This window comes from Hippocampus zosterae, chromosome 12 (assembly GCF_025434085.1).
Source record: "Hippocampus zosterae strain Florida chromosome 12, ASM2543408v3, whole genome shotgun sequence".
Lineage (NCBI taxonomy): Eukaryota > Metazoa > Chordata > Actinopteri > Syngnathiformes > Syngnathidae > Hippocampus > Hippocampus zosterae.
This window is the reverse complement of record NC_067462.1, coordinates 7070742-7097056: the sequence shown is the minus strand read 5'-3', so window position 1 is coordinate 7097056 and position 26315 is coordinate 7070742. Positions and strand designations below refer to the sequence as shown.

At 44.2% G+C, this 26315-nt stretch overlaps 2 protein-coding genes and 1 long non-coding RNA gene across 28 annotated transcripts in view; 2 read left to right on the top strand and 1 right to left on the bottom strand.

Moving 5' to 3' along the window:
• Positions 1–2: 2 nt before the first annotated feature.
• Positions 3–11017, top strand: tfg (trafficking from ER to golgi regulator). 2 transcript variants are annotated; one of them, XM_052083132.1, is made up of 8 exons: positions 3–161; positions 2749–2965; positions 3256–3339; positions 5472–5618; positions 6496–6657; positions 6797–6946; positions 9178–9267; positions 9967–11017. In XM_052083132.1, the coding sequence occupies exons 2-8, from the start codon at positions 2782–2784 to the stop codon at positions 10380–10382; spliced, it is 1233 nt and encodes a 410-aa protein (XP_051939092.1). In that variant the 5' UTR covers positions 3–161; positions 2749–2781; the 3' UTR covers positions 10383–11017. The 2 variants fall into 2 exon arrangements, with proteins under 2 accessions (XP_051939092.1, XP_051939091.1); XM_052083131.1 differs by having other exon boundaries at positions 6490–6657.
• Positions 11018–12990: 1973 nt separating this feature from the next.
• LOC127612173 (target of Nesh-SH3) overlaps positions 12991–26315 on the bottom strand; it is a 22239-nt gene continuing 8914 nt past the window's right edge. Inside the window, exons 8-25 of one of the 6 annotated variants that reach the window (XM_052083125.1) lie at positions 25703–25768; positions 25463–25540; positions 23745–24991; positions 23412–23453; positions 22181–23285; positions 21998–22075; positions 21482–21637; positions 20758–20814; positions 18958–19020; positions 18338–18460; positions 17106–17195; positions 16353–16565; positions 16130–16238; positions 15203–15282; positions 14865–14894; positions 14612–14770; positions 14299–14421; positions 12991–14151 (exon numbers count right to left, since the gene is read on the bottom strand). In XM_052083125.1, coding sequence (XP_051939085.1) covers positions 14033–14151; positions 14299–14421; positions 14612–14770; positions 14865–14894; positions 15203–15282; positions 16130–16238; positions 16353–16565; positions 17106–17195; positions 18338–18460; positions 18958–19020; positions 20758–20814; positions 21482–21637; positions 21998–22075; positions 22181–23285; positions 23412–23453; positions 23745–24991; positions 25463–25540; positions 25703–25768 — 3938 coding nt within the window. In that variant the 3' untranslated portion in view covers positions 12991–14032. Of the gene's footprint in view, positions 14152–14298; positions 14422–14611; positions 14771–14864; positions 14895–15202; positions 15283–16129; positions 16239–16352; positions 16566–17105; positions 17196–18337; positions 18461–18957; positions 19021–20757; positions 20815–21481; positions 21638–21997; positions 22076–22180; positions 23286–23411; positions 24992–25462; positions 25541–25702; positions 25769–26315 lie in introns of all 6 variants that reach the window. The other 5 variants (XM_052083124.1, XM_052083123.1, XM_052083126.1 and 2 more) reach the window with 5 other exon arrangements.
• Positions 22828–25602, top strand: LOC127612174 (uncharacterized). 20 transcript variants are annotated; one of them, XR_007965622.1, is made up of 7 exons: positions 22828–22868; positions 22911–22994; positions 23127–23285; positions 23337–23527; positions 23651–23893; positions 24185–24284; positions 24408–25602. It is a non-coding gene; the product is annotated as an uncharacterized LOC127612174 (long non-coding RNA). The 20 variants fall into 20 exon arrangements; XR_007965623.1 differs by having other exon boundaries at positions 22852–22910; positions 22953–22994; positions 23034–23285; XR_007965632.1 differs by having other exon boundaries at positions 22861–22994; positions 23337–23369; positions 23412–23527.

Here is a 26315-nt window from a genome sequence, read left to right as displayed (position 1 = left end):
GCGCATGCGCGGCAGGGCTGCCACGTACAGGTTGACAGCTGAGGCTGAACGGGGACACTTCCTGATGTCATCCGGCTCTTGCTAGGCTAGCAACCCTCTTTCACTTTTCACGATTTGGGAGCAGCGAGTGAAAATCAGCGTTGTTCCGTTGTCACAACAAGGTAAAACAAATTCTAGGGGTTTACTAGCGAGTCGTCGGATTGTCTGTGTGGAATCTAATGTCACGTGTTAGCGGTGTATTGTGTGAGTGGGTGTTGCTAGCTAACATGTTAACTAGCTAGCCGGCTAATGATACGTTCGCATTTTCGGCAAGCTAACAGGCCAGCCTGCTAAAACAAGTGTTTGGGATTCATTGAAAGTCAAGGTAGACACCATCAAGACTCGCACAACGGGAGGTTTTGCTTCTATTTTAAAGCGTGTTTACCCGTCTGTTACCTAGCTGTAACCGAACATGTTTCATTTTAATTTCATCGCCGCTCAATAATGAGGACGTCAGTCAGGGCTGGCTTTTGTTGTTGAATACGTTAATACTCCAGGTATGCCATATTAAAGCAGTGTCATCGCGTTGTCATCGTTGGCAGTGCTGCGAAAAAGGCCAAGCGAACTTTCACCGTCACAAGTTGTCAGCGGCATCTGTTCTACGGTCAGATGACTTGGCCTGTTCAACTTCGGGCGTCTCTATTCGTTCAGTGTCGAGTGGTCGATCGCCCATTTCGAAATATTTACGTTCACATGGATGATGAGAATGGACGTCGGCTGTCCCCCTTGCTAACGTCAATGTTAGCCGCAGCCCAATCCCTAGCATCCAGGCAATTATTCATCTGGCGAGAACGCAACGCAGAGCCTCCCTGGAGATGTCCGATTGGTCATCATCCAGTTTACAACACCACCGTGAGCGCAGTTGCTAACTGGTCACGTTGTTTGAGTTAACCGCCGCTTGACACCATGACGAATTACTATTTTTTTTTTATATCAGTTTTAGGTCAAAGTCTGTGCATTAGCACGTATGGGTGCTCGCCAGCTCACACGATGATGCTTGACCCTTAGACTCGTGTGTCGTCAAGAGCAAATTTGACCTGCCTCTCTCCCGGTCGGGTGATTGGATTTGTGCGATTGACTGTCATCTCGAAATTAGGAAATCTGTTTTTCCGTCAAGTTCCTCAAAGGCCACTTAAGTGCATAAATACTCAGTTTAATATCGTAATTAATCTTTACAATATGAGACCCCACATAAGATGAGAAAACAATTGGCACGTCTTATAGTGTGTCATGCATCCAAGAATACCTACGCAGCACACACACATCACAGTATCTTTTCCTTAATTGTGACCTGCCATAGTAAGGCAATATTTCTGGTTCAATCTGTCAAACTTTTACCCCTTAATTACAAGTGTGCCTTCTGGTGTGAAGAATACGGTACTCAAATTGCTCGAGGACTTGTTTCGTCCTAAACGGCAACAATGTCTTGACTGTTATTTTCCTATTAATGCAACTTTATGCTTGGGACATTACAACCTCATTTTTAGTGTGGCCTTAGTGCATCTTTGTACAAATAGCATGCGACGAGCAAAGGATCCAATTGATTCAGGGCCAACTAGTTTACTCTCTAAACGTGCTAATATCGATGTCCTTTCCCCCCTCATCTGTTTTCTACCTTGAGCACACTGCCATTGGGCTGCTTTCATGTGTTGACATAGTCATTGTTGTCAACAGAAATTCTCAGGCTTCAAGGAACTTACATTTGAATGTTGAAGAACACTGAGCAGTTCCCGTTTATAATTTTTTATCAGTCATTCAAGGTTTTTTGTTTCTTTTGAAAGCTTTTCTGTGTGAAATGATGGGATTAAATGTGATGTGTAACCCTAACCAGAAATGTATTAAATTGAAGGCTGGTTCTTAATGGGAATATAATGTACGAATCAAGGAGAAAACATTTTGGCACGATTCAGACAAAATTTGATGTAAGTACTGTTGAAAATGAAGGACAGATTGGTAGAAAGAATTTGGCAAAAAAGTAGAGGCCATGTTTGAACCTGAACAAAGGTGCTGTTTTTTTTTTTTAGTTGCACGTTGAATGGCACTTTTTGTGTTGGGAGAGGGTCTTTTTCAGTCGAGTGTTTGAATGAGGCGTCGTAGGAATTTTTGGATGGTTCTCTGCTTTTATTTTTCTTGATCTTTGAATGGGTTGGTTGGGTGCATAAAAGTTAACTGAACATTCAATCAAATATTTACATTTTCATTGATTGTGCATTAAAATTTTAAATCTTGATCAAGTTCGACCTGTTGAGTTAACATGCTTTTAAATTGAATTGTTATTTTGCATGGATGGCTTGTGTGTGTGGGGGGGGGGGGACATTCGTCACATGTCCTTATTGGCAAAGCAATTATTGAAAAAACAAAACATGAAATTCAACAAAGTCTCCAGTTGCCTCGATCTTTGTGGATTAACATGATCTGGATGACTGACAATCTACACAGACATAAGGCAAAATACATTACTTAGGTAATTATGCTTTTAGGCGAAGAATTACTCAAAAAACAAGACAAATATTGTCAGCTGCAAAACTGTCAACTGTGCCCCGTGGGGTACATTGTGGTCGGCAGCCATGCATCTACATTCTTGACCAACCTGTCTTGTGGTTACAAGTCATCGCAATCGCCATTGCTAACATGCTATGACCGTTTTCCCGTGTGTTGCTGATCTGAGTAAATGTCACCATTGGCCGTTTGTCACTCCTTCCCTGTCAGGAGGTTGGAGCAGCAGTTAGGACGGACGGCACCATGAACGGCCAGCTCGACCTGAGCGGGAAGCTGATCATTAAAGCCCAGCTGGGCGATGACATCAGACGCATCCCGATCCACAATGAAGACATCACTTACGATGAGCTGGTGCTCATGATGCAGCGTGTCTTCAGGGGCAAACTGCAGAGCAGCGACGAGGTCACCATCAAATACAAGGATGAAGGTGGGTCACGTCCTCTCACTCGCGTTCAGGATTGCTTAGCTTGCCCTCGAGGGCCACGTTTAATTCCGGCAAGAGAACTAAAATGTTTGAACAATTCTAATCTGGACCCAAATTATCGTTGGTGTCTTCGTAGAGTCTCACTTCCAATGTATGTATGTTATTCTACTCCAACTTCTTCCCACATTCCAAAATCATGCGTGTTGTATTTATTGAATATTATTTTGCTGCACACTCACTCACCATCTTTTCCCACCCCACTTTTTCTTTTTCTTTTTTATATATATGTACAGACGATGACCTCATCACCATCTTCGACAGCTCTGACCTCTCCTTCGCTATCCAGTGCAGTAGGATTCTCAAGTTAACGTTGTTTGGTAAGTTCACATCGTTCAAGTTAATTTACTGCAGCTGGCCACTAGAGGGCAGTGCAGCTCTAGGTTCAAACTATTGCCCCCAGCCAAATATTGAAGCATTTGTCTCCTGCTACATGAACAAATAGGACAAAGTGTGTATGTGTGTGTGTGTGTGTCTAAAAAATACAACCAAAAAAAGGGAAATTACTATATCGTAAACGAGTCATTTAAAGCAGTTGTCTCACGAGTATTGTCCTGCGTTAGTCTTTCAATCTCACATGGAGATGATTCGCAGTTATGTGTAAGCGTTGCTTCTGTTCAGCCATTGCTTTTCATTCGTGCGGTTGCTATCAATTGCAGTGAACAAAGGACTTGGATTCTGATCTCGTCGACTGTTTCAGTGCATTTCACTTATATTTCTTTGTGACGTTGATAAAGGAGCAAGCACTAAGACAAGACAAGATGCCGTTGTGCCGTTATTGATCATAGTTTGGTAGGTTTGTACTTGGTGTTTTTACTTTTTTCTTTCTTTCCAACGCGGGGTGTGCCCTGAGAGTCATTCAAGTCAAAGTGGATAGATTTCAACTCTCCCGTGACATTGAACTGGCGAAATGGTAGAGGATGGATCCTTGGCACTGTAAAACATTGCCTGTCGTATTATGATGTCATGGAATGAGGTAGCATCGTACAAACTAAACATTTGGCTGAAAAACACACTGCAACGTGCAATTGCACGTCTCTGATGACAGGACCGCGTGCAAGTTTTTTGTGCTCTGTTTCCAGTCAATTTGTCATCGAGCAGCCGCCATTAGCCAGGAATCTATTTACCATAAGAAAAAAAAATTGTGGGTGGTGGTTAAAAAGTTTTTCTTCCTTCCAATCAAAGCGGAGCCCGAGCCCGTCACATGTCGCAACCTCACGTGCACGAATGCTCCCCTCACATGCGTCAAAGCTTAGAGAATAGTTGAAGGAGGCCGGCATCTGGGTGCAGTGCCTTCTGACCTTGAACATTTCTGTTCAGCATTATCCACTCAAAAAGAGAATGTGTGTGAGAAAGGAATGTCCAGCAGTCTTGGCGTTCATTTTCACTCTGTTGGTGGAATTCCCCCCCCCCCCCCCCCCCATTATCTCCTTTTAAGTGGGGAAAATGAGGGTGCTTAAAAGGTGCGTGTAGAACAGGCGACAAATTGTCACTATGCATTAATGGTCGAGTCGTTATTACAGGACAGCGGTGTCCAAAAGGTTGACCACGATCAAGGGTTGACTTTTAAAACCTTATTTCCCATTGTGATCCGTTACATTTGGAATCAGGAGTTCCAGTGTAATCCAAACTGTCACTTCCTAAAATGTTTACTTGGTACTTGTTGTATGTAATGTTTTAATTGACGTTTTAACATTGCCATTCATAAGAGTTAACCAGTCTTGATGCCTTCCTGTGGTGAAAACTCTTTCCAGCTTTTATCACGCAGGCTGTGAAAGCCACCTACTTTCAAGCAATATGACTCTGAGGACGGTGACAGGAATGGAATATAGCCAATCAAAGTAGCGCCCTGACAGGCAAGATGATCAAAATATGCAGGGGGGGAATAAAATATAAACACATGACCAAAAAAATCTTACCTGGTAATGATTTTTGCATAAAATTGGCTTCTTCGTGCAGTATTATTTTTCCAAACAAAGTGTTTCGAGAAATATAAAATAAGTGAAGTCAACCCCAAATATAAATGCTTTTAAATCCACTTATTTTCCCCCCCCACATATCTTTACGGTTATTTTAAACATCTTTAAATATTTTTTCCCTTCTTTAATTACTCTTATTTTTCTCTTTTTAAATGTTTTAAAAGTTTTTCTGTTAATGTGTTTCAATGTTGTCAAAATACAGTATGTTCTTTCAGTAACTTTTGGATGCGACTCTTTTTCTCTTCTACGTCATTCAATTACTATTTCGCACGACCGTTAAATCATTCTATTTCTTCTGTGAGTCCTCTGTTTAGATGTGAACGGCTGTTAGAATGTGTCATCGCACACGGTATTGTGATAAGCATTTCTCGTGACTCTGTTGACTGATGGACACGTTTGACAACTTCCTTCTGTTGATCTGGAAGTTACCGTGCCACTTCAGATTCAGCACTTTCATCTGTTGTCATCGACAGTGAACGGTCAGCCGAGGCCTTTGGAGTCCAGTCATGTGAAGTACCTGCGCAGGGAGCTCATCGAGCTGAGGAATAAAGTCAACACCCTCCTGGATAGCTTTGAGCCCCCCAAAGAGGCCGACGTGGCCGCTACAGCACTAGAAAGCGGTAAACCACACAGAAAACAAAGCCGATGAATTTTAGATTTGTCATTGTCGCAGTCAATCCATGTTGGTGATGGGGTTAGGCTTGATGTGTTTGTCAGCAATCTTTTTGTTATCTATCAAAATGCAAAGTATGCTTCTCCCTCACCGGGTAAGCTAGGAACGTGAGGATTGGTTGAGAGAGGAGTCGATAATGGAAGCCTAGTGAGGCCGGGAAATTGTCTACTTTGGTAAATGTGCAAAATGTCCTTTTGAAGTTCTTGCCTGGTGAAACTAATTCCCCTTAGTGTGATTAATTTTTCACCTGCTGTGAAAAAGCATTAAAATTCTGGTTCTGATTCTCACCATGCAGCAAAAATATCACTCAGGTTTTTTGCATGAGAGCTTGTGTTTGATTCAATTGCCATGTGGAGACAGCATGGCTAAATAGCTGAAAATCAGCATGCAAACCATCTTGCTTTGAGCGAAGTGCCAAGAGCAGCAAGTCTGCGTCACCGCATTAAATTTAAAAAAAAACTTGCATTATTGTTGGCTGCCACACATCACACAAACCACTGCAAATGTTACAGACAAGTGGAGGATTTTATTTTTGGAGGCCTGCCTCGACCTGTCTGTGTCACACTTTCCACAAAGCACACTCGAAAGAACAGCATGAGACAAAATCACGGCTAGAGGCTATACTAGATTAATACAGAAAATATAAACGCCACTTTGTGACAGTTGGTGGAACAATGAAACGGCATCCAACCATTTTCTAATCCACACCACAGGTGCTGCAATATACGTACATCCATTGCCACACTGCGTTACATTTTCCTTTTGGGGGCTGGTACTTAAGACATTTATTCTTATAGATTTTTTTTTGCCGTTATTAGATACAGTTGACGGACGTGAAGGCAAGGTGGCGACAACAGACCCCACTGCGAAGCATGTGACCCCAGTCAGCGCGGCCAGCATGTCCGCCTTCGACCCCTTAAAGAACCAGGATGAAGTCAACAAGAATGTCATCTCAGCTTTTGGTCTGAGCGAGGACCAGTCCCCAGGTATTGCACAAGCATCCTAATCATCTCATACGATGATCCAGCAGTCTCTGCAACTTCCAGTTCGCATTGATAAGCAGTCGAGCAGCTGGTGTTTGCTGCGGCTTTGTTTCAGCTGTCCCTCTCTCCTTGCCATCTGTAGCTCCGCCTGCAGCAGCGGCCCCAGAGGAGCGCTCAGGGACCCCCGATAGCATTGCTTCCTCCTCATCCGCAGTCCCTCAGCCAGGGTTGCCTCACCAAGCGCAGGCTCCCTTTTCTGGAGGGCAGCAGGCAGCCCCAGCTGGCATGGATGGTAAGATGCATGTAAACGCCAACAAGTTTGATTGTACCGTATCATATATTTGTGTGAATGCAAAGTCACCACCCACAAAGATTTTAAAGTTCCGTTTCAAAAATCGTCAACGCGTTGTCTGGCTCGCGTTGACGATCACGTTGTCTGGGTTTGGTTATGTGACGTTCCAGATAGTGGATTAAGATCTCGGGGCCTGTCACATTTGATGCCAAAATGTCACCACGTCATGTTCCCAAAAATGAATAATGAATGTTTTGTTTTGGATTTTTTTTTTCCCTCCCAACATTTGCAGATTCGAGCTGCGACTGACTAGCGCATGAGGTGCGAAGTTCACTCGAGTCCCTTTGCGATCCAGATGTTCAGCATCACTTCCCTTATCTTTATGGGAATTTCTTTGCTTGAAGATAGGTTCCTCCCCTGATTGTCGTAGTAGTTTGTCAACAGAACTTTCCATTCCTTGATCTTTATCGTATCATTAGAGCAGGCTTTCCAGCTGAAGTGCAGGAGTTCAAATGGTGCCGCGTTTTATTTTTAGACTTGTGCTTGGTTGCTTTGTTGCATTTAGAACGCTGCTAATAAGAGCCATGAGCTGAATGCGTGGTTAGATTACAATCTGTTGTCAGACAGATCCCAGTGAGTGGACCTCTTGGCAGCCATTTACATCTGTGCTGCGAAAAAAAATAAAATAAAAAGCATCAACATGCAAATGGAGCTGCCGCTCAACCAGTCTTTTTTGAGATGGTTCATGTTTTGTATATGGTTAGTGCAAAATGTTTATTTTAAACTGAGCCCTGTGTTTGCTTTCTCACAAAGGCATGTTCAGGCCTTCAGCGTCAGGGAGCGTTAGACGAATCCACTGAGGAGTTTCGCTTTGCTGGATATGTCGTTCTTCGGAGAGAATAAATCTAGACAGTTGCAGGAAAACCAAAACGACATCATCTAAAACCACACATAAAAATAAACGAGCATAAATGTGTCAGTTAGACGGATTGAGTGCCATGCAGTCGTATTCATTGAGTCAATATTGATTTGAGCAGAGTAGAACATGGAAATAATGCTAATTTGAATGCTAAGAGAGAAGCATTCACACTACCATTTTGTGTGCTTGCGTGTCCCAAAAATTGAGTTTGAGATATGTTGCTGAATCTTTTGGTTCACATCGAAGGGGAAAACTCAGACTTAATCTTCTTTTGTGACACAAGTCACACGAGGACACCTCTCAGTATTCATGTTATGTTTATGGTAAAACATATTGTGAATTGGAGGTGAAAACATTGTTATGCCGACAGGGTCGCAAGTCTCATAACAGCCTCTGATCTCTCTGTGGCACTTACATAACAGCATTGATGGAGCGGAGACCGCGGCAAGGATGAATGGCGGCCAATTTCACAAACACGCACGCACACGTTTTCGCACACCATAATGACTATAGCGTTGCTCAAGTTAAATTCCGCAACACATGGCCGCCACATCGGTGCCTGTGCGCCTTACTTTTAGCATGATCGGTTTACTTCAACCTCCAGTATTTGTCTGCTGGGGCATGTGCAGCATATGCCTTATCAGATTTAATTGAACATGGCAGTTTTTTTGTTGTCGTTTTGTTTTAATAAAGGTTCTGACTTTCCGCAGCTGATTATCAATTGAGCCTCCGTGCCATGGGAAAAACTCCCAAGTCGATTAAAATACCAACCGACAAATTTCACGCTTTTAAAAGCCGCCGCTTGTTTTGAGCTGCTCTCGGTTTTCATTTCCAAGGAGGCACGCGTACTTTTGCGAAGGCTGGCGCGGCTGGTCGCCGTCCTGCACATGTGCACGTAGGCAGTGTGGTCTGGTGAAGTCATGGCTAATTCAAGTGCAACAGGAAGTCACTGTCTGCAAATGTAGACATGTCTGCCGAGAGAGATGCCGCATGCAAAGCCGACAGTGTCCATGTGTGTTTGATAGCCGGTAAACACACCTCCCCAATTATCTTGTTTGTCTACAACTTGGGACATCTACACGCCGCTCCCATGCTTGAGGCCACTGGGAGATATCTGTGACGTGTACACGTTTATCAACAAGAAAACCCCCCCAAAGGCTTTACTGTCAAGAAAAGTTCACCACTGTTAACTAGGGATGTCCCGGGGGCCCGATCACAGAAGCTTCAATGGCGCGTTAAGATCGAGTGCCCCAAATGCAGCGTTAAGGAACATTTCAAAGGTGACAGTTTTCCTCTTTTGTGTTACGTTTAGGTCAAGTGTACCAGCAGTACCAGGCCCCAGGCGGATACCCTCCGCAGCAGCCGGGTGCCCCGTCTCAACAGTATGGAATGCAGTATCCTGGTAAGTGACAACGGTACCGGAGTCCTCGTGTTGAGATACTTGTCGAGTACCTGCATTTTCATCATCTGACTAAAAGGTGCCTGTATCGTCACATGATTGGATTGTGTTTGCGTCATACCGCATGATGAAACTCTAAACTTCGATATAAAAATTGTTGTTGGAAAGCTTTATAATCATGTAGGCCTTTCCTTGAATGCAGCTGGAATGCCTCACTATTTTAGTATACATGTATGTATTTTACAGCTGTTTGGGACATGGTGAAATGAACATTTTCCAAATAAAAAGGTTCACTTGATGATACATTTCAACACCATTTTAGGACATAAACAGTTGTAAGGATCAGAGTTTTATAGTGAACACACTGGTTTCTGGCATGATGAATTTCAAATGACCCATACAAAATGCTAGTACGCAAGTTCATTGCATTCGACGTTTTAGCCTTGGTTCATGAAATGATGAAACAAAACAAAAATTACTGTTACAATGTCATTGTATTATACACATGCAATGATTCATCGCTAAGCAAAATTCATCACTATTTTTGATCAGCGATTTATCATTTTGATTTTTTTTTTTGGTACGAATTTCAGCTTCTGAACATTAAATCGTCTTTGTAGTCCTTCCTGAAAGCTGACTGAAAACAATGGCGGGTGCCCCTGTTCGAATGATCTGTGAGCACAATCGTTTTTGCTTTCTCAGCGGGGTATAGCCCCCAGCCAGGAGCCCCCCAACCCGGCCCACCGCAGCCGCAACAGCAGCAGTTCCAGAACTACGCGCCCCCTTCCTCCCAAGCCCCGGCCGCAGGTCCGCCGGCCCCGGCCCCCAGCTACCAGGGTGGCCAGCAGCCGCAGCAGCCTCATCCTCATCCTCCTCAGGGACCGCAGCAGTACCCACCAGGAGCTTTTCCTCCCCAAAACTATACTTCCCAGGCATCACAGCCTGCCAACTACAGCATGCCGCCCACCTCCCAGCCTGCCGGGTACCAACCTCGTCCGGGATACACCCCGCCTCCGGGCAGCACGGTCACCCCTCCGCCTGGGGCTGCTAACCCATACGCCCGGAACCGGCCCCCCTACGGTCAGGGCTATGCTCAGCCAGGGCCTGGATACCGGTAAAAGGTGCTCATGAAAGATCCATACATCAGCCTTCGTGGCTCCAATTGATTGGACTGGTTCTGACTTTTCTTTTCCCACCCTCTGCATCATATGAATATAAAATCCAAATTCGAAGCAGGCAAACTCCCCAGTCTGATGGTTAGTGTTTGTATGCAGTCTATCCAACACATCGCTGGCCTTTTGTTGTTGTAATTCTGACTTCTTTTTTGGGGGGGTGTTATTTCATCTCGCCATCCTTTTCCCTCTTGTATTTGTTCTTGTTGCACGCATTTGGAAGACCAAAACGGACTGTTTATCCCTCTTTTTACATCATTGCGTGAATGACATCCATATCCTTAAGACTTACTGCGCTGGCCATCTAACTGAATTCCAGTTTTGTCTTTTTATTGTCACCACAATGTCTGTATTAATCATGATGAGGAAATCTGCTAAGTGAGGGCGTACGGGCAGGGTCAATCCCAAGTGAAATACATAAGTTTCCCTTTGGTCACCCCTCCTTCACTCTTTCTCTGTCTTATCACCAGTTTTTACTAATATACAAAAATCGAATGACTTCTTCACATGAGATTAGTCGTTTAGTGTATAAACTGTAACTTTTTTTTTCTTTCTTGAACACAATAAATGATTGAGACCCAGCTGCGTTGTTCGTATTTTCCAACACTCGTGTTGCTGTCTTGGCCTTTTCTTTTCCATTTTCCTCCCAAGTAGATTTTGGAAGACTGATGTAATGCCGCCGGTATTATATTTTGTTTTCCTGTTTTGAAGCATGTGGCAGCTTGGTTGTGTTTTGAGGGAGCGTGCGGTCTCTGCTATGTCAAACTGTCTCAGCGAGTGAGGGGCAATCGAGCATCAAGCGTTTATTAAAGAACATTTTCAATAGTGATCGAAAAACCGCAGCTTCAGCTTCCAAGCCTGAAGTCGCTCATCTCTGATGGATTTGACCACGTAATGGTCGGAAAAATATGAACGAGTTGTTAAGTATGGAAACGGTTTACCTCTGGAGCCGAATTTAAACTATGCAGCCTATGTGTTCCATTGAATTCAAATGAAACCATAAGTTTAAATATCATGCTACCAGTACCACCCACATATATCTATGTCGATAGTTATAATGCACTGGGCAATCTTGGCTTTCACTTTACTTGGCTCATATTGTAGACTTGTCACTTTAGCCTGTATCTTGCTTTCCCTTTATTCTATACGAAACTTGACGTTAGCTCTGGGCTCCTGACTAACTTATTTTTTTCTCTAGGACATAGTGGTCCCTAATCTGAAATTTGCGGGGTGCACAACTCTAAATCGAGTTGGTAAGTAAATATTCACATTTTCTCTATATAACTGAGTAATGGGCTGACTAGGGCAGAAGTTGGTCAGCAACAAAAGATCTCAAATAATCATTGTCCAAAAAAAATTAAAAAAATAAGCTAATTTACTGATCACACATGAGTAAGCAGGTAAAAAATGTACTTGAACTGCCTCAAGTTTTCGGGAAAGAATGCTCTACCTTAGTAGATCAAAGATCTTATCCTTTATGATTCATTAATTGTAAAGGACCATAGCGTTAGCATTTGCTAAAATACTTTAGCCTTAGTGTTTACCTTGCTTAGCATAAAGAGCAGAGTCTTAACATTTCTCTAGCTTAGATCTTAGACTTCATAATTCCTGAAATAAACGGTTTTAACATTGACCTTTTTTAGCTTTGACATATTAGCCGATACCTAGCTTAGCGCCAAGACCAGGGGTGGGCAATTATTTTCCCTGGGGGGCCAAATGAGAAGCAGAAAATATTGTGGAGGGCCGGGCCAAAAGTTAGAAATAGAAATAGAAAATAAAGAAGATAGCACAATGCCTTTGTATGCCAGTAATAATGTAACATTCTCCTCCACCATCACACTCAGCACTGGTTCTCCTCAAGGATGTGGACTGAGCCCCCTGTTGTTCACGCTCTACACATTTGACTGCTCTCCGACTCTTATTAGCGGTCCAGTTTGCGGAAAGTTTTTAACATGATAACAATCAAACCATTCTAGGAAATGTTCATTTACTCGAGCCACAAGCAATTCACTCTGAGCATGGAAATTGCCAGAATCAGACTGAGTAAGAATCGCCTCCTTGTTTTTCAAAGTCTCGTAGATTTGAGTCTTTCCGACTCCAGGCGTCTCCTGAATGTTTCGTACTTTGTTACCCGCTTCATTTAATCAGATACATATCACTTTCCCTTTCATGGTCATTACTCTCTCCCTCTTTCTTCGTCTTCCCCTCCCTCCCTATGCTCTGCAACTTGAAGTAACTGCGCCACCTGGTGTTGAAATGCCTGTCATTGCAAGTCCAAACGAAATGAATGCAATCAAACCTTAATCGTGCACCAATCTTCGGCGGGCCGGATTAAAAAGACCAACGGGCCGGATCCGGCCCGCGGGCCGTAGTTTGACTCGAGCTTAACTTCAGACCCCTCCCCTTGCTTATCATCAAAGTGCTTGCTTAGCCTTTACCTTTCTTAGCATGAAGACGTTTGTCTTAAAGCCTGAGCCCAATTCATTTCCCATGTTTAGGGAAAAGATTGAACAACATCCATTCTAAAGCCTTTAAAATCACACAGAAACTAGTATCAGTTCATATCAAAACAAGATTTATTGATTGTAAATAGTTTACAAGTTGCAACACAAAAGTATTTGTAAGAAATAATGTGAAAATTATGTACAGTTTGCAAAATGTTTCAACAAATATATTTCTATGCAATTGCCTTATTGGAGAAAAGTTAGCATGTTTCCATTCACTACATCATAGAAGCACATTTTTTTTCCCAATAATTTGAACTTTAAAATCTTTCCAACAATTATAAACTTGGTAGACAAAAAAAGAAATCACTCCATATACATATATAAACAAAAGTTAATACTGTGCAATCTGCAACCGCGAGCAACTCCTCAGGAACAGCAAACTGTCAGTCTCGCATGTGTCATATATGCTTGTAGTTTGCATTGTACAAATGTACAGTCATAATGTGAGTGGCACCTTGTTTCTGTATCCAGATGGTTAACGTGTGTGTGTGTGTGTGTGTTTGCGTGTGTGTGTGTGTGTGTGTATAGTCTATGTCCTCTGGAATGCACAAGCACGCGCTATAATCTTGTAACGATCCCTTGATAAATAGTATCATACATTTTGGGAGCCAGCTTCCCAACAATGTCTCTATAATGAACATTTTGGCCACTCATGCATCCATTTTGACACTTTTACAACATTGGGGATGTGTTTCTTGAACCCGTTCATACCTCGTAGCAACCTTAGACACCCCTTCCCTCCCTTGCCCTAATCTACAGTGTCTATGGCAGGTGCTGGGAACCTCCAGCCTGGTAGCCATATATCGAGCCTGCGAGAGCATTTCATCCAGCCCGCCATGTAATTCTGAAAATAAATCCTCAACTGAACATCGAACAAACAAATCCCAATAATATCTAATAATACATTTGTTCAATCGTGTTTTTTTTTCTTCACAAATGTAGTTTGGCCCTCAGAGGACTATCAAAATGAGGGTGGGTTAAGGTTCCCCACCACAGATTTTTGGTAACAAGGAAAAGGAGCCGAACCACCTTCATGTTAGGCACCTTTGGTACTCTTCAACCAGAATTTCTTCTGGACTGCGTGTGGAGTTACCACCACTTGCCGGGTATAGGCGTGCCGCATTCGTACCATCCCACGTAAGTCACATGCGACTTGCCACCGATCTCGCCGAAGCTCACCGGCTCTTGTCGCAGCGCTCTGAAGTAACCTGTGGGGGTTGGATTGAACGGGATCACCCAGTAGAACGGTTTATATAGTTGCTAGATGAATCGCAACGGAAAACAATCTTGGCGGGAAATGGGATCTCGGTGGAAAATGATCACGTAAAATAAATATGCACATTGCTCATAAATACCTGGCCTGGATGGTAACTGGTCAGCAAACAGCTGCGTCCCAGTCCGCCCGTCCAAGAAGGAGTCCACAAACTGACAGTGGTCCTCGCCGTACCCCGATTGATCACCGATATTGTAGAACTTCCCTGAAGAGACAGAAAAATAGCTCAATAGAGCTCACACGAACCGAGGCAGACTGTGCAGGACTAATAAAGTAAACATGGATGCACTTAACATTGTGGCGTGACCTCATGTTTGCCAAAGTGCTAATTGGCGTTAAAGAACAACAGGCAACCCGTTTACAACTTGGAAGTATGACTCGAATTTTGTATTAACCATTGAGCGAGTCGCTCAGGTAGATCTTGTATCGCAGGGAGTTGCACAGCTGGATGCCCACAAACTTTCGGTACCACGTCCTCTTCACGTATTGCTTCCCATTGCATTCAGAGTAGGCGTCCGTCTTAAATGGGAATTGCGTCCAGAGGGCATCTTTTCCTGTTCAAAATGGTTTAAAGCACATTTATGTTGAATTTCAAAGAAAAAAACATGTGATCAGAATATCATGATATGAAGCGAGGGCAACGTTTACCTGATACGTTTTCACTCACTCGTGGGTCCGCTGCATGTCGAAGGGAAATAATTGTCATTGTCATGTCTAACATGCAATGTCTGCCTTATACGACAAGAACCCACGTTTCTTCGTTTTGATGTTTATCACTCTTAAAAGTTTCTCATGATAAAATAAATAATAATTAGCCAGAGGACATAAGTAAACACAAAATGCGCTTGTGTTGTCGCATGCATTAGTCTTTTTCCTAGTGCAATTTATCCTCGGTCAGTTGCTCTCGCGTTCTCTTTGTTTTTTGTTTTTTTTTAAAATATTTTCTACAATATATTTGTCTACAAATGGTATTGAGTAAAACTTGCCTGACTCCGTATTGAAAGTCACAGGATCGCTGGATGGTCCCGTTCCCAGCTCGTTCTTTGGTGTCACTTTGAACTCGTAACTGAAACAAGACAGAAACAATTAATCCCGCGGATAAACCGAACCTTCGGCACATTTTTGACATTGAAATTCCCCCTTTTTTTCCCTCCTGAAATTGTCGCCGTTTCAGAGCCAACGTGAGTCGCGGTGACTCACTCACTGTAGTCAAACAGCTGATGGTTATTCCACGTGCTGTGAAGCTTAAGATATCCTGGCAAAAAGCGGCCCAGGGGATACTTATGGTGAACTCTTAAAACTCCAGATGCAAATTGAAAAACCCTCCACCCACTCCACCCTTTCTGGTTTGGGATTCGTTTTTGGTTACATTAGCCTGCAGTAAAAACCCCTCAAAATGGTACAAATGGTTTTCTGTTATTCAGTATCTCTCACTCCTTCAAAATAAAAGCCGTTTTCTGTGCAAAATTCAACTTGTGTGGTGGGATGAGGTTTGTGCTTATTTATCTGCATTGGCAGCTTTGCCACATAATTGACTTAAGATAAAACCTCTGGAAAACGTACGATGTAATCCATCACAATGACGGAGGAATGAGAGATGTCAGGAAAAACAAAGAGGGTTGATAACACGCAAGACGTAGCAACTAAACCGGTAAGCCCCTTTTCAAATGACATTTGAATGCAGTCCCAGCATTACCGCTCTTCTCCGACCGTTATCACTTCCTTTATTCCCCGTCTTTCCTAACAGTCACGCCATCGCAAAGTGAAAAGCAACAAATGATTCTCACCGTGACGTGCTAGTATCGATTTTTTTATCTACTCAGGAACGCCGACACGTGGCATATCTAGCGCCGACGACTTTTGACGAATAATATGAATGTTAAAATCTGAATGAGCTTGAGACGGGCACATGCCTGCTTTCCGGTTTTAGATTCTCCACCGCCGTGTGCGTCTGGTTCGTTGTCGTCAATATGGACACTTCCTCTCCATTGGGTCCTTTGGCTGTTGATACTACCTCATATTCTGAACATGACAAGTACAGTCATTTCTATTTGTTCTTAGTCTAGAATGGTTTATATGCAAAAAACTAAATGGACATCTGTCATAAAGTAGTCCGTGCCAACGTTCTTGCAGTACCTCTAGTTTCGTTATCGGTTTTCTGCCAGTCGAGGATGACGAAAGACGGACACCCTTCGACCGTCACCACGGTGAGGTTGGAGGGTGGGATTCGGGGGGCGGCCGTCACGTTCTGATCGCTGCTGTCCTCTTCGTCTGGGAAGTAAGTCAGGGAGGACGTGATGGAACACGGCTCGTCTGGCTTCTTGTCAGTCTTGTAGATGACGTGAGGAGCTGTGGACACGTACAGTCGGAGCAGAATATTATTGCTTAGTTTCTATCGCATGGTTTATCGCTTGTTTTTTTTTTTAAATCAGTTGACATTGCAGTGGTCACGTTGGTTTGTACCATTAGAAGGTTGGCTTGCATCAAGTTGACGGATTGGTTTGGATCCGTTGATGGGTAATTTCTATTGGTTGTTGTTTGTATCGTTTGGCCGGTTGGTTAGGATGGTTTGTAGCAATTTCACAGGTGGTTTTATTTATTGGTCTTTTTGGTTGATATTGGTAAATTTTCATTGGTCAATTTTGGTAAATATTCATTGCCTCTTGAAATTTGGTTTGGATTGTTGGCTTATCCGTATCGGATGATGGTCGGTTTGTATTGGTCATTGGTTGGCATGTGGCAGTTGCTTGATGATTGCTTTGCATCGGTTTGGTTTGTCATTTCGGTCCGCAACGGAGTTCAATATTGTTTTGTTTTAATCTTAGCAAATGCATCTCATGGTAAGGGGAAATGAAGTACGATTAGAAGGGCCCAAACGGGTAGTCTTACCCACATAGCGCTTCTTGCCCATAATGTCCACATCGGATGCTGGAAGGGGCCTGAATATGGAGGAATTTTCATTGACCTCAAAACGGCTGCCTGTTAAAAAAAAGCGGGCATGTTATTTTGGTGTGCCGACAGTCTTGGCAGCATGCCTGTCAGCATTTTTCAAAGTTCTGGCACAACAACTTGAAATCACACATCTTCTCTTATTTCCTTCACGGAAGACAACCTCTCATCTCTCATGAATGTCGACACTTGTACAAGCTAATGGACTCCAGAATACATTCAACGTTTACTTTCAAATCCAAGAATATTCTAGATTCATTTTGAAGCTTTTCCAGCAAGATACAGCTATGATCAATTGTATATGAACCCTTTCATGCACCCTGTAAACCTGATGACATGATAAGCGGTCCACTGTAGTAACCGCTGTCCCAGAAAGGGTTAGAAAAAAGATATATTTGACTATTAAAAGAAAACAAGATAAGATTTTTTATTGCTCCCCAGAGGGGAATTGATAGTACTCGTCATTCTTGGGAGCCAAAATAAACTAAATTGTGTTGTTTTACCAAAATCGCAAATGCACGCTTTTTTTTTTTATGTTGTTGTTAATAGGAACTGAATAATGCGCAATGTTTCAGATAACACTGATATCTTACTTGTTTCTGAAACTTTTCTGAATTTGCAGGTTGCCAAACCTTCCCTGGTTTCCCAGGTTTACATAATGTGTTGTGCATACCATCCATCCATCCATCCATCCATCCATCCATCCATCCATCCATCCATCCATTCATTCATCCATCCATCCATTCATCCATCCATCCATCCATCCATTTTCCGAACCGCTTGATCCTCACAAGGGTCGCAGGGGGTGCTGGAGCCTATCCCAGCTGTCTTCGGGCAGTAGGCGGGGGACACCCTGAATTGGTTGCCAGCCAATCGCAGGGCACACAGAAACGAACAACCATTCACACTCACACTCACACCTAGGGACAATTTAGAGTGTTCAATCAGCCTGCCACGCATGTTTTTGGAATGTGGGAGGAAACCGGAGCACCCGGAGAAAACCCACGCAGGCCCGGAGAGAACACACAAACTCCACACAGGGAGGCCGGAGCTGGAATCGAACCCGGTACCTCTGCACTGTGAAGCCGACGTGCTAACCACTGGACTACCGGGCCGCCCATATACCATACATCATTACACCAAAAAAAAAAAAAAAAGATGTAGTTTCCCACTGTTTAGTGACGGGGTAGTGGTAGTCGTCTGCTGCCTGCGTTCTTGCTTTGGCTTGGACGTGACCAGCGGGAAAGGCTTCAAGATGGACTCCTTGTCGCCTTGTTTGAGGTCCATGGGTTTATCTGAGGCAAGAGAGGAAAAGGAGGAAAGGGCGGGGGCGGTTAATCATGTGAATCACACACAGTTGTGTTCCATCTGCTTTGGTCGTCCATGCGGAGCAGCTCTGTGTCCTTTCTTAGATTAGTTTGCTCCCTGAGATTACCTTTTGTGTTGTGGTCTTTTTTTTTAAGAAGGCAAGAATATGAGAATAAAGCATTGCAGTGTGACGATTGAGGAGAATGTGGGGTGAAATGAATCCAAATTTGAGCATTCAACGAGAGGAAATTTGGCGTGAAATCCAATTGCATCGGGAGGACTCAAATCAATCCTCTCGCTACGCCGAACAATTTAAAAATCAACATTTTCACCCACAAAATTTAAGGGGTATAAAAAAACCCCAAAGCATGATGGTGTCCCATGCACGATGAACACATTTTTAAAAAACTAAAATAGAATGTCAGAAGGCAGTCAAGTCAAAGAAGTAACTTGCGAAGCAGCTCATGCAAGTTTCAGCCCTCACCGTGCTCATTCGGCATCCCCACCAAGTTGGGTCTCTTGTTGACGGGAACAGATTGGCGTAGAACTGCACAGATTAATTGGAAACATTGACGACGTCACCGAATTAACAATGGCAAACTCATACAGAGCCAAAGGTGGTCTGCGCTGCAGGAGCAGAAATTCAAAACTGGGAATAAAACGATGGTGGATTAACAAGATCGCTTTTAGAGGCGGACGGGAAATCAAAGTAGACAGCTGTCAACAAAGATGATTTCATACACAAAAAAGCGACGATAAAAGCTAGGGATGGGCATGATAATCGATTAATCGAGTGTTGATCAACCGCCCTTGTACAGTGGAAAGATCATCGAGTGAGCTTGCAACCAGCAGAGGTGCGAGATTGCAATTTGAAGAACATGACATAAGATGGATGATTTTGTTGTTGTTATTGTTGCAGCGACCACGACACTGGCATTAAAACAGGAGTTCAGAACATTCAGAGAGTGAATTTACCTTTTCTTAATTATCTTTTTTTGGAGGGGGTGGGGAGGTCACAATTAATCGATTATATAAGTGTTAATGTAATCAATTGCCCATCCTCGATCAGAGCACGTACGCGTACAAGCCAGGCGGATTGCAAACGTTGCCCCAGTCGACGACGAATCAAAACATCGATCGGCCCCGAAAATTCTTTTAATGATCTGAGAAAACGAACGACGCAAGTCCTGCTTTTCTTTTTAACGAGTGACTCATTTCAATAAAAATTAAAAAGAAAAAAAAAAGACTTTTGAACCGATGCTGGGTTTCCACAGAATAAGCTTCGATCGTCCTCGCCAACGAGTTTTCAGCCATAACTGCGTCGATCGATCCCATGAGAGAATTTTGCCGGGAATGTAAGCAGAAAGTGAGCAAACGCGAGGAGGCCTGCCATGGAAACAGCTTTGCGACAAACGCTGATTTATTTTTGGCACGCGTTAAAGCCCATCGCACTAAATCATTTTAGAGGAGACGACGCGGCCTGGGGGAGTCTCTCGCCTGGAAGACTTTTTTTTTTTTCCTTAATTGGAAAGCAGCTCAGCTACGACGCAATTCACAATGCACTTCTTTGGTCATATTTCATTCCCTTATCGCGGAGATCAGTCAATGCCTATTTCTTGTAACGTGATGCAATTGTCGATGATCTAAAGCAGCTTCACGACATTGATTTTTGGGATTGTCCCCCCCCCCCCCCCCCCACCCCCCGCAATCAATGACCTCGGGCTTCAACTCCCCGGCGGAATCGACAGGACGGCCGTCTATGATTCTCCCCGATGAGCCCGAGGTTAACCACCGTATGACAGACGTCTCATGGCAAACGTTATGCCCGTGTGGTCATCCATCATGCCGCATGTGGTTAGGTTAGCAAAAAAATGACGTCACTCCAAATTGGGTGAAAGTGCAGCGATGTATATCGCACGCGTGGTCAACCGAACATATGTCTTGGATCATGGCTGTTTTGTACGGCAGCAGTTACGTAACTGTTGTCCTTGGCCGCAGCAAACAGCAGGACCGCAAACGCTACATTCCTGAATTAACTCGTATGTCGGAAAAATATAGGCATCGAAAACTTAAGTGCTGTCGCGCGTGACTCTCGGTGAACTCATTCTATGACGAGGCATTGATCAACAAATAAAAGAGCCACAAAAGGTCTGACAAGCAGGGTGAAGCAGGGTGATGATGTTTGATTATTATGATGTGCACACATTGGGACATACTGTAACGGTGCATAGTGGGGTTAGTGCGTGTGGAACGCGGAAAGGAGATTTTTCTTGTCGGTCTTTACCAGGTTTCTCTTTGGGCCATGCTGCAGGTTTAGGGATAGCATTGCTCCTATGATGCGCTGTTGGAGGGAGAAGAAGGTCGATTATGAAGTGTTCGGTGTCAGCGGTCTTGGCAGTGTCCAGTCAAGAGAAGACACCTGAAGATGTGTGCCTTTGACCTATTTCTTTTAAAGAGATGAGCTGTATTTGAAATTGGAGCTGGCATGATTTTGTGACATTCATCTTATATTTTGCACATCCTCATTCTCCATTCTTAAAGTCTTTTGAGGTGTCTGTGGGTATGTTTAGGAAAGGATGGTACAAGGGGGGGGAGACCGGCGAAACTGCTCGCATAGTGCTTGGTTTGGCATGCTCGGTGTAAAACGTTGCCTGTCCTTGGCAGCGCTGTAGCCAGACATCCCACAAGGCTCAGCGAAGAGGGACTGCAAATCATATTAACGACACCGAGGCCCAAGCCACAAACGCAGCTCATGGCAGAGGTGTGAAGTACATCACACAAGGGCGCGCATGTGGTCGAGCGCAGAGTTTTGGGACTTTGCCGAGGAGGACTCAAGACCACAAGATGGTGCAAGCAAACTAGAAACAACAAGCTGTTCAACGTATACGTGACATATTCGCTGCTCATCTGCTGTCATCTGTAAATGCGGCGCTGCAGATAAAGATAGGATGTTTGATCAGAGGATGAGAAAGGGAGATTTAAAGTTGAGGGAGAGAGTTCTCCATTACCCCCAGAGGTCCTGGAGCTGTGGGAGGAGGTGGAGAATGATCTGACACCATTGCGAGGGAAATGAGGAGGAGGCCGGATACGTGAAAATGTGCTGTTTCTTCCTGCTGAGGAGATAGTGGAGGAGCGAGGGGCCTCGGCGCTCCGGTTCGTGGTACCTAGATCAGAAGAGAAGCATTCGGGAAGCTTAGTGATCATCCACTCGCGTGCTTGACTCGCGCTACCTAAATGGAACAAATGACAGCGCACATTGGTGAAAGGAATGTCGACGAGAGACCAAGGAATGAAATGACAGCGAGACATGAATGGCACACTGCGTTGTTTGTGAATGGGTGGGGGTTAGGAGGGACTGCCGGGCCGTGATTGACAGCACACATGGTGACAGGGACGATGACGTGGGTGTGAGGATGGAGATGGAGATGGGGAAGCAGTGATATATATTTGAGTTGCAACTGGGTGTCATACAGTTTTGACGAAAAGCGGTGACGGTAATGCGGCCAACTTGTCATGGTGTTTACCAAGATTGTAACTATGAGGCTTGTCTGCAGCCGGGGCTGGGATTGGCAGAGGCTTTCCCTTCTCCGGTGGACTAGGAGCTGCATGGGAGAAAACTCATGTATATTCTAAAGGGCATTGGTTGTAAATTTTGACATTGAACATGATCTGTCTGAACGTAAGAGGTGTGTAAAGTAGGTGTTTACCAGTGGGAACTGCCTGCAATGGAGGGACCTCAATGGGACCAGAGTGACTCGTGCCCCAAGGCTGTATCTCAATTCCAGGCTGCGGTTCTGCTTGAGACTTTGGTGCAGGGATTGCCTCGGTTTGGGATTTGGATTGCGGCAGATTTTTTGTAGTTGGTTGGAATTGGGAAACGGGTTTCCTATGGGGTAGAGTGTCTGACAAAGGATGTGGCTGGGTCCTAGCTGAAGGTTTTGGTTGCTTGCTATGTCTGGTGACAGATTGGTTTTGAGGCTTGGCTGGCTGAGTTTTTGGTTGCGAGTGTGTTTTTGGCCGGGCCGTTCTCTTCAATAAAGGTTGTGTCATGGGGGTTAAAGAAGTCGTCCTCAGTTGGGAAGTTGACTGAACTTTAAACTGTTTTATTGTGCTTGGCCAAGGCTCTGAAGAGTTTTCTTGTTGAGTGAAAGGTTGGACTGTTGTGTCAAAATGGACGATTAATTCAGATTGTGTTTTTATTTGTGGCTCAGTTAAAGAATGGGGTGGTTGTTTAGGTAGGACGCAAGGCATTGTTTGAGTTTGTTGTCTCTGAGGTTGATGTTGCTTTGTTGTTTGAGATGTCTTGGGATGTACCTCAAATGCAGACTTTATTGTTATTTGTGTTATTGGATGATGTTGTGGTTCAGGCTGACTTGTGGTCTGGGGCTTTGATAGGTGTTGTGGCTTTGTCTGACCTGGAGTCTGAGGCTTTGGTAGGTGTTGTGGTTCAGGCTGACTTGTGGTCTGAGGCTTTGATAGGGGTCGCTGCTTTGTCTGACTTGGGATCTGAGGCTTTGATAGGTGTGCTTCAGGCTCACTTGGGGTCTCAGGCTTTGGTAGGTTTTGCGGCATTGTCTGACTTGGGATCTGAGGCTTTGGTAGGGGTTGCGGCTTTGTCTGACTTGGGATTTGAGGTTTTGGTAAGGGTTGCAGCTTTGTCTGACTTGGGGTCTGAGGCTTTGGTAGGTGTTGTGGTTCAGGCTGACTTGTGGTCTGAGGCTTTGATAGGGGTCGCGGCTTTGTCTGACTTGGGATCTGAGGCTTTGGTAGGGGTTGCGGCTTTGTCTGACTTGGGGTCTGAGGCTCTGGTAGGTGTTGTGGCTTTGTCTGACTTGGGATTTGAGGTTTTGGTAAGGGTTGCAGCTTTGTCTGACTTGGGGTCTGAGGCTTTGGTAGGTGTTGTGGCTTTGTCTGACTTGGGATCTGAGGCTTTGGTAGGGGTTGTGGCTTTGTCTGACTTGGGGTCTGAGGCTTTGATTGGTGTTGTGGCTTTGTCTGACTTGGAGTCTGAGGCTTTGGTAAGTGGTGTGGTTCAGGCTGACTTGTGGTCTGAGGTTTTGATAGGGGTTGTGGTTCAAACTGACTTGGTGTCTCAGACTTTGATAGGTGTGGTTCAGGCTGGCTTGGGGTCTGGGGCTTTGATAGGTTTTGTGGTTCAGGCTGACTTGTGGTCTGAGGCTTTGATAGGGGTCGCGGCTTTGTCTGACTTGGGATCTGAGGCTTTGGTAGGGGTTGCGGCTTTGTCTGACTTGGGATCTGAGGCTTTGGTAGGGGTTGTGGCTTTGTCTGACTTGGGGTCTGAGGCTTTGATTGGTGTTGTGGCTTTGTCTGACTTGGAGTCTGAGGCTTTGGTAAGTGGTGTGGTTCAGGCTGACTTGTGGTCTGAGGTTTTGATAGGGGTTGTGGTTCAAACTGACTTGGTGTCTCAGACTTTGATGGGTGTGCTTCAGGCTGGCTTGGGGTCTGGGGCTTTGATAGGTTTTGTGGTTCAGGCTGACTTGGGGTCTGAGGCTTTGATAGGTGTTGTGACCTTGTCTGACTTGGGATCTGAGGCTTTGGTAGGGGTTGTGGCTTTATCTGACTTGGGGTCTGAGGCTTTGGTAGGTGTTGCGGCTTTGTCTGACTTGGGGTCTGAGGCTTTGGTAGGTGTTGTGGCTTTGTCTGACTTGGGGGCTGAGGCTTTGGTAGGTGTTGTGATTCAGACTGACTAGGGGTCTCAGGCTTTGATAGGTGTGGCTTTGTCTGACTTGGGGTCTGAGGCTTTGGTAGGTGTTGTGGTTTTGTCTGACTTGGGGTCTGAGGCTTTGGTAGGTGTTGTGGTTTTGTCTGACTTGGGGTCTGAGGCTTTGGTAGATGTTGTGGTTCAGACTGACCTAGGATCTCAGGCTTTGATAGGTGTGGCTTTGTCTGACTTGGGGTCTGAGGCTTTGGTAGGTGTTGTGGTTTTGTCTGACTTGGGGTCTGAGGCTTTGGTGGTTGTTGTGATTCAGGCTGACGTGGGGTCTGAGGCTTTGATAAGTGTTGTGGCTTTGTCTGAGGCTTTGGTAGGTGTTGTGGTTCAGACTGACTTGCGGTCTGAGGCTTTGATAGGTGTTGTGGCTTTGTCTGACTTATTGATTTAGTCTGCATCTTGGGTGTTGATCTGGTTTCTGATTGGGGTTGTGCTTGGGGTGTAGGTTGAGATGTTTGATGATAATGTGTCGGAAAAGGGTTATGTGTTATGGTGTGCAACTCCAGATCTGGATATGGTTCATGTTGGGGCACGGGCTGGAATCGTAATTGATGAGAATGTGTTTTTTGTTGAGAACCTGTTTGGGGTTGTTCTGGCCTGGGTTTGGATTGTGTCGGTGGTTGTTGGAGATTAAATGGGTTTGGGGCACGATTTGGGGGTTGTGCACCGTTTTGCTTGTGGACTGGTACAGAAACTGCTGGATCTGAAATATCAAGTGGAAGTTGGAGATTGGAAACTGAGGGGACCTTGTGGAAAGGCGGAATGACAGATTTGGAGAGTTCTCCACCTGGGTGGCGTGTCAGAGAGAGAGAAAATATTTCTAATAAAATCCCTTTGATTCAAATGATAGACAAAAGCAATGATTGAACTGGCTACAGAAAATGGCAGCGGTTCGGGCAAGGACCTGAAAAGTAAGATTGTGGTCCTTGACCTGGTGTAAATTACACATCATAATTTTTTTTACCTGACACAAGATTAAGTATCAGAACGATCAAATTTCCCTCGCAGGGTTTTTATGTGGTATGAATCCAAAAGCTGTCTCACTAAGACACTAAGATAGAATGTTTTGATTGGCTACTTGCCTTATGGACATTGATTTGACTGCCCTTGAAAGGGAATCAGAGAGAAAGTCCAAAAACAGGCAAGGCCGATAAATTAAAATTCCAAGATGACAGTAATGCAGAGACTCCAATTTAAGACAGTCCATTGTTGTCATTTTGTTTGCTGTCTGGCTTAACAAACTTGAATCACCATTTACCAATTGGCTGTTTGGTAGTCGCAGGTGCTGTGGATCCAGAGGTAGACAGAGGTTCCTGTTGAGTCGTTGTGGTGGGAGCTGACAAATATAGTACACATGAAGTCATATGAAAGTAGAAAGCAGATCAAATGCCGCATCCATCCATCCTTAAGTGACATAAAAGAGGCAAAGTTGTGTTGTAGTTTGTTTTTTTTGTGACCACTGCTACATTTCTGAGTTCATGCTCAGAAAAAGAATTACCGAGAGTTGTCTTTGGGATTATGTGGTGGGAGATGGGTTGTCTGCCCTGTGTCTTATTGTGAAGAACTGACAAAGAGGAAAGGAAGAGTGGTTAGGTTCATAGTCAGCCCAAAATTTATCGCAGTCCTGCAAAAGAAACTGGAAAGTTAAAAGTTCTTCAGTGCAAGTACCAGTTCACAATAATGCTTTCTTCTTTATTTATTGATACAGTAACAAGCCAAATGGGGACAGGCCAATGTTCCTTCGATCTTAGAGACAATAAGATGTTTTCTTTTTCTCTTCAGGCACTGTAAAACACAATTCAGGTCTTATGGAAATAAACTTGGTGTGAGGTGGTCCGGGTTGAGCAGAGGCTGTGTATAGTAATCCTTTGTAAAATATTTGTTAGGAATTGAGAAAAATAACAAATATGCGTCGTCATCCTTCCCAGATCCGATGGTCTAAATTGAAAAACTGGATCTGCCGCAGTGTGAGATGCAATTGTGATGCGTAGCGTGTGCATTTTCTTTCATGCATCATTGAGAACACCGTCTTACAGTGTTTCTTAGAAAAGCAACAATCACAGGCATGCCAAAACTATGATCTACATTTTTTTTCATTCTCTGTTTCATTT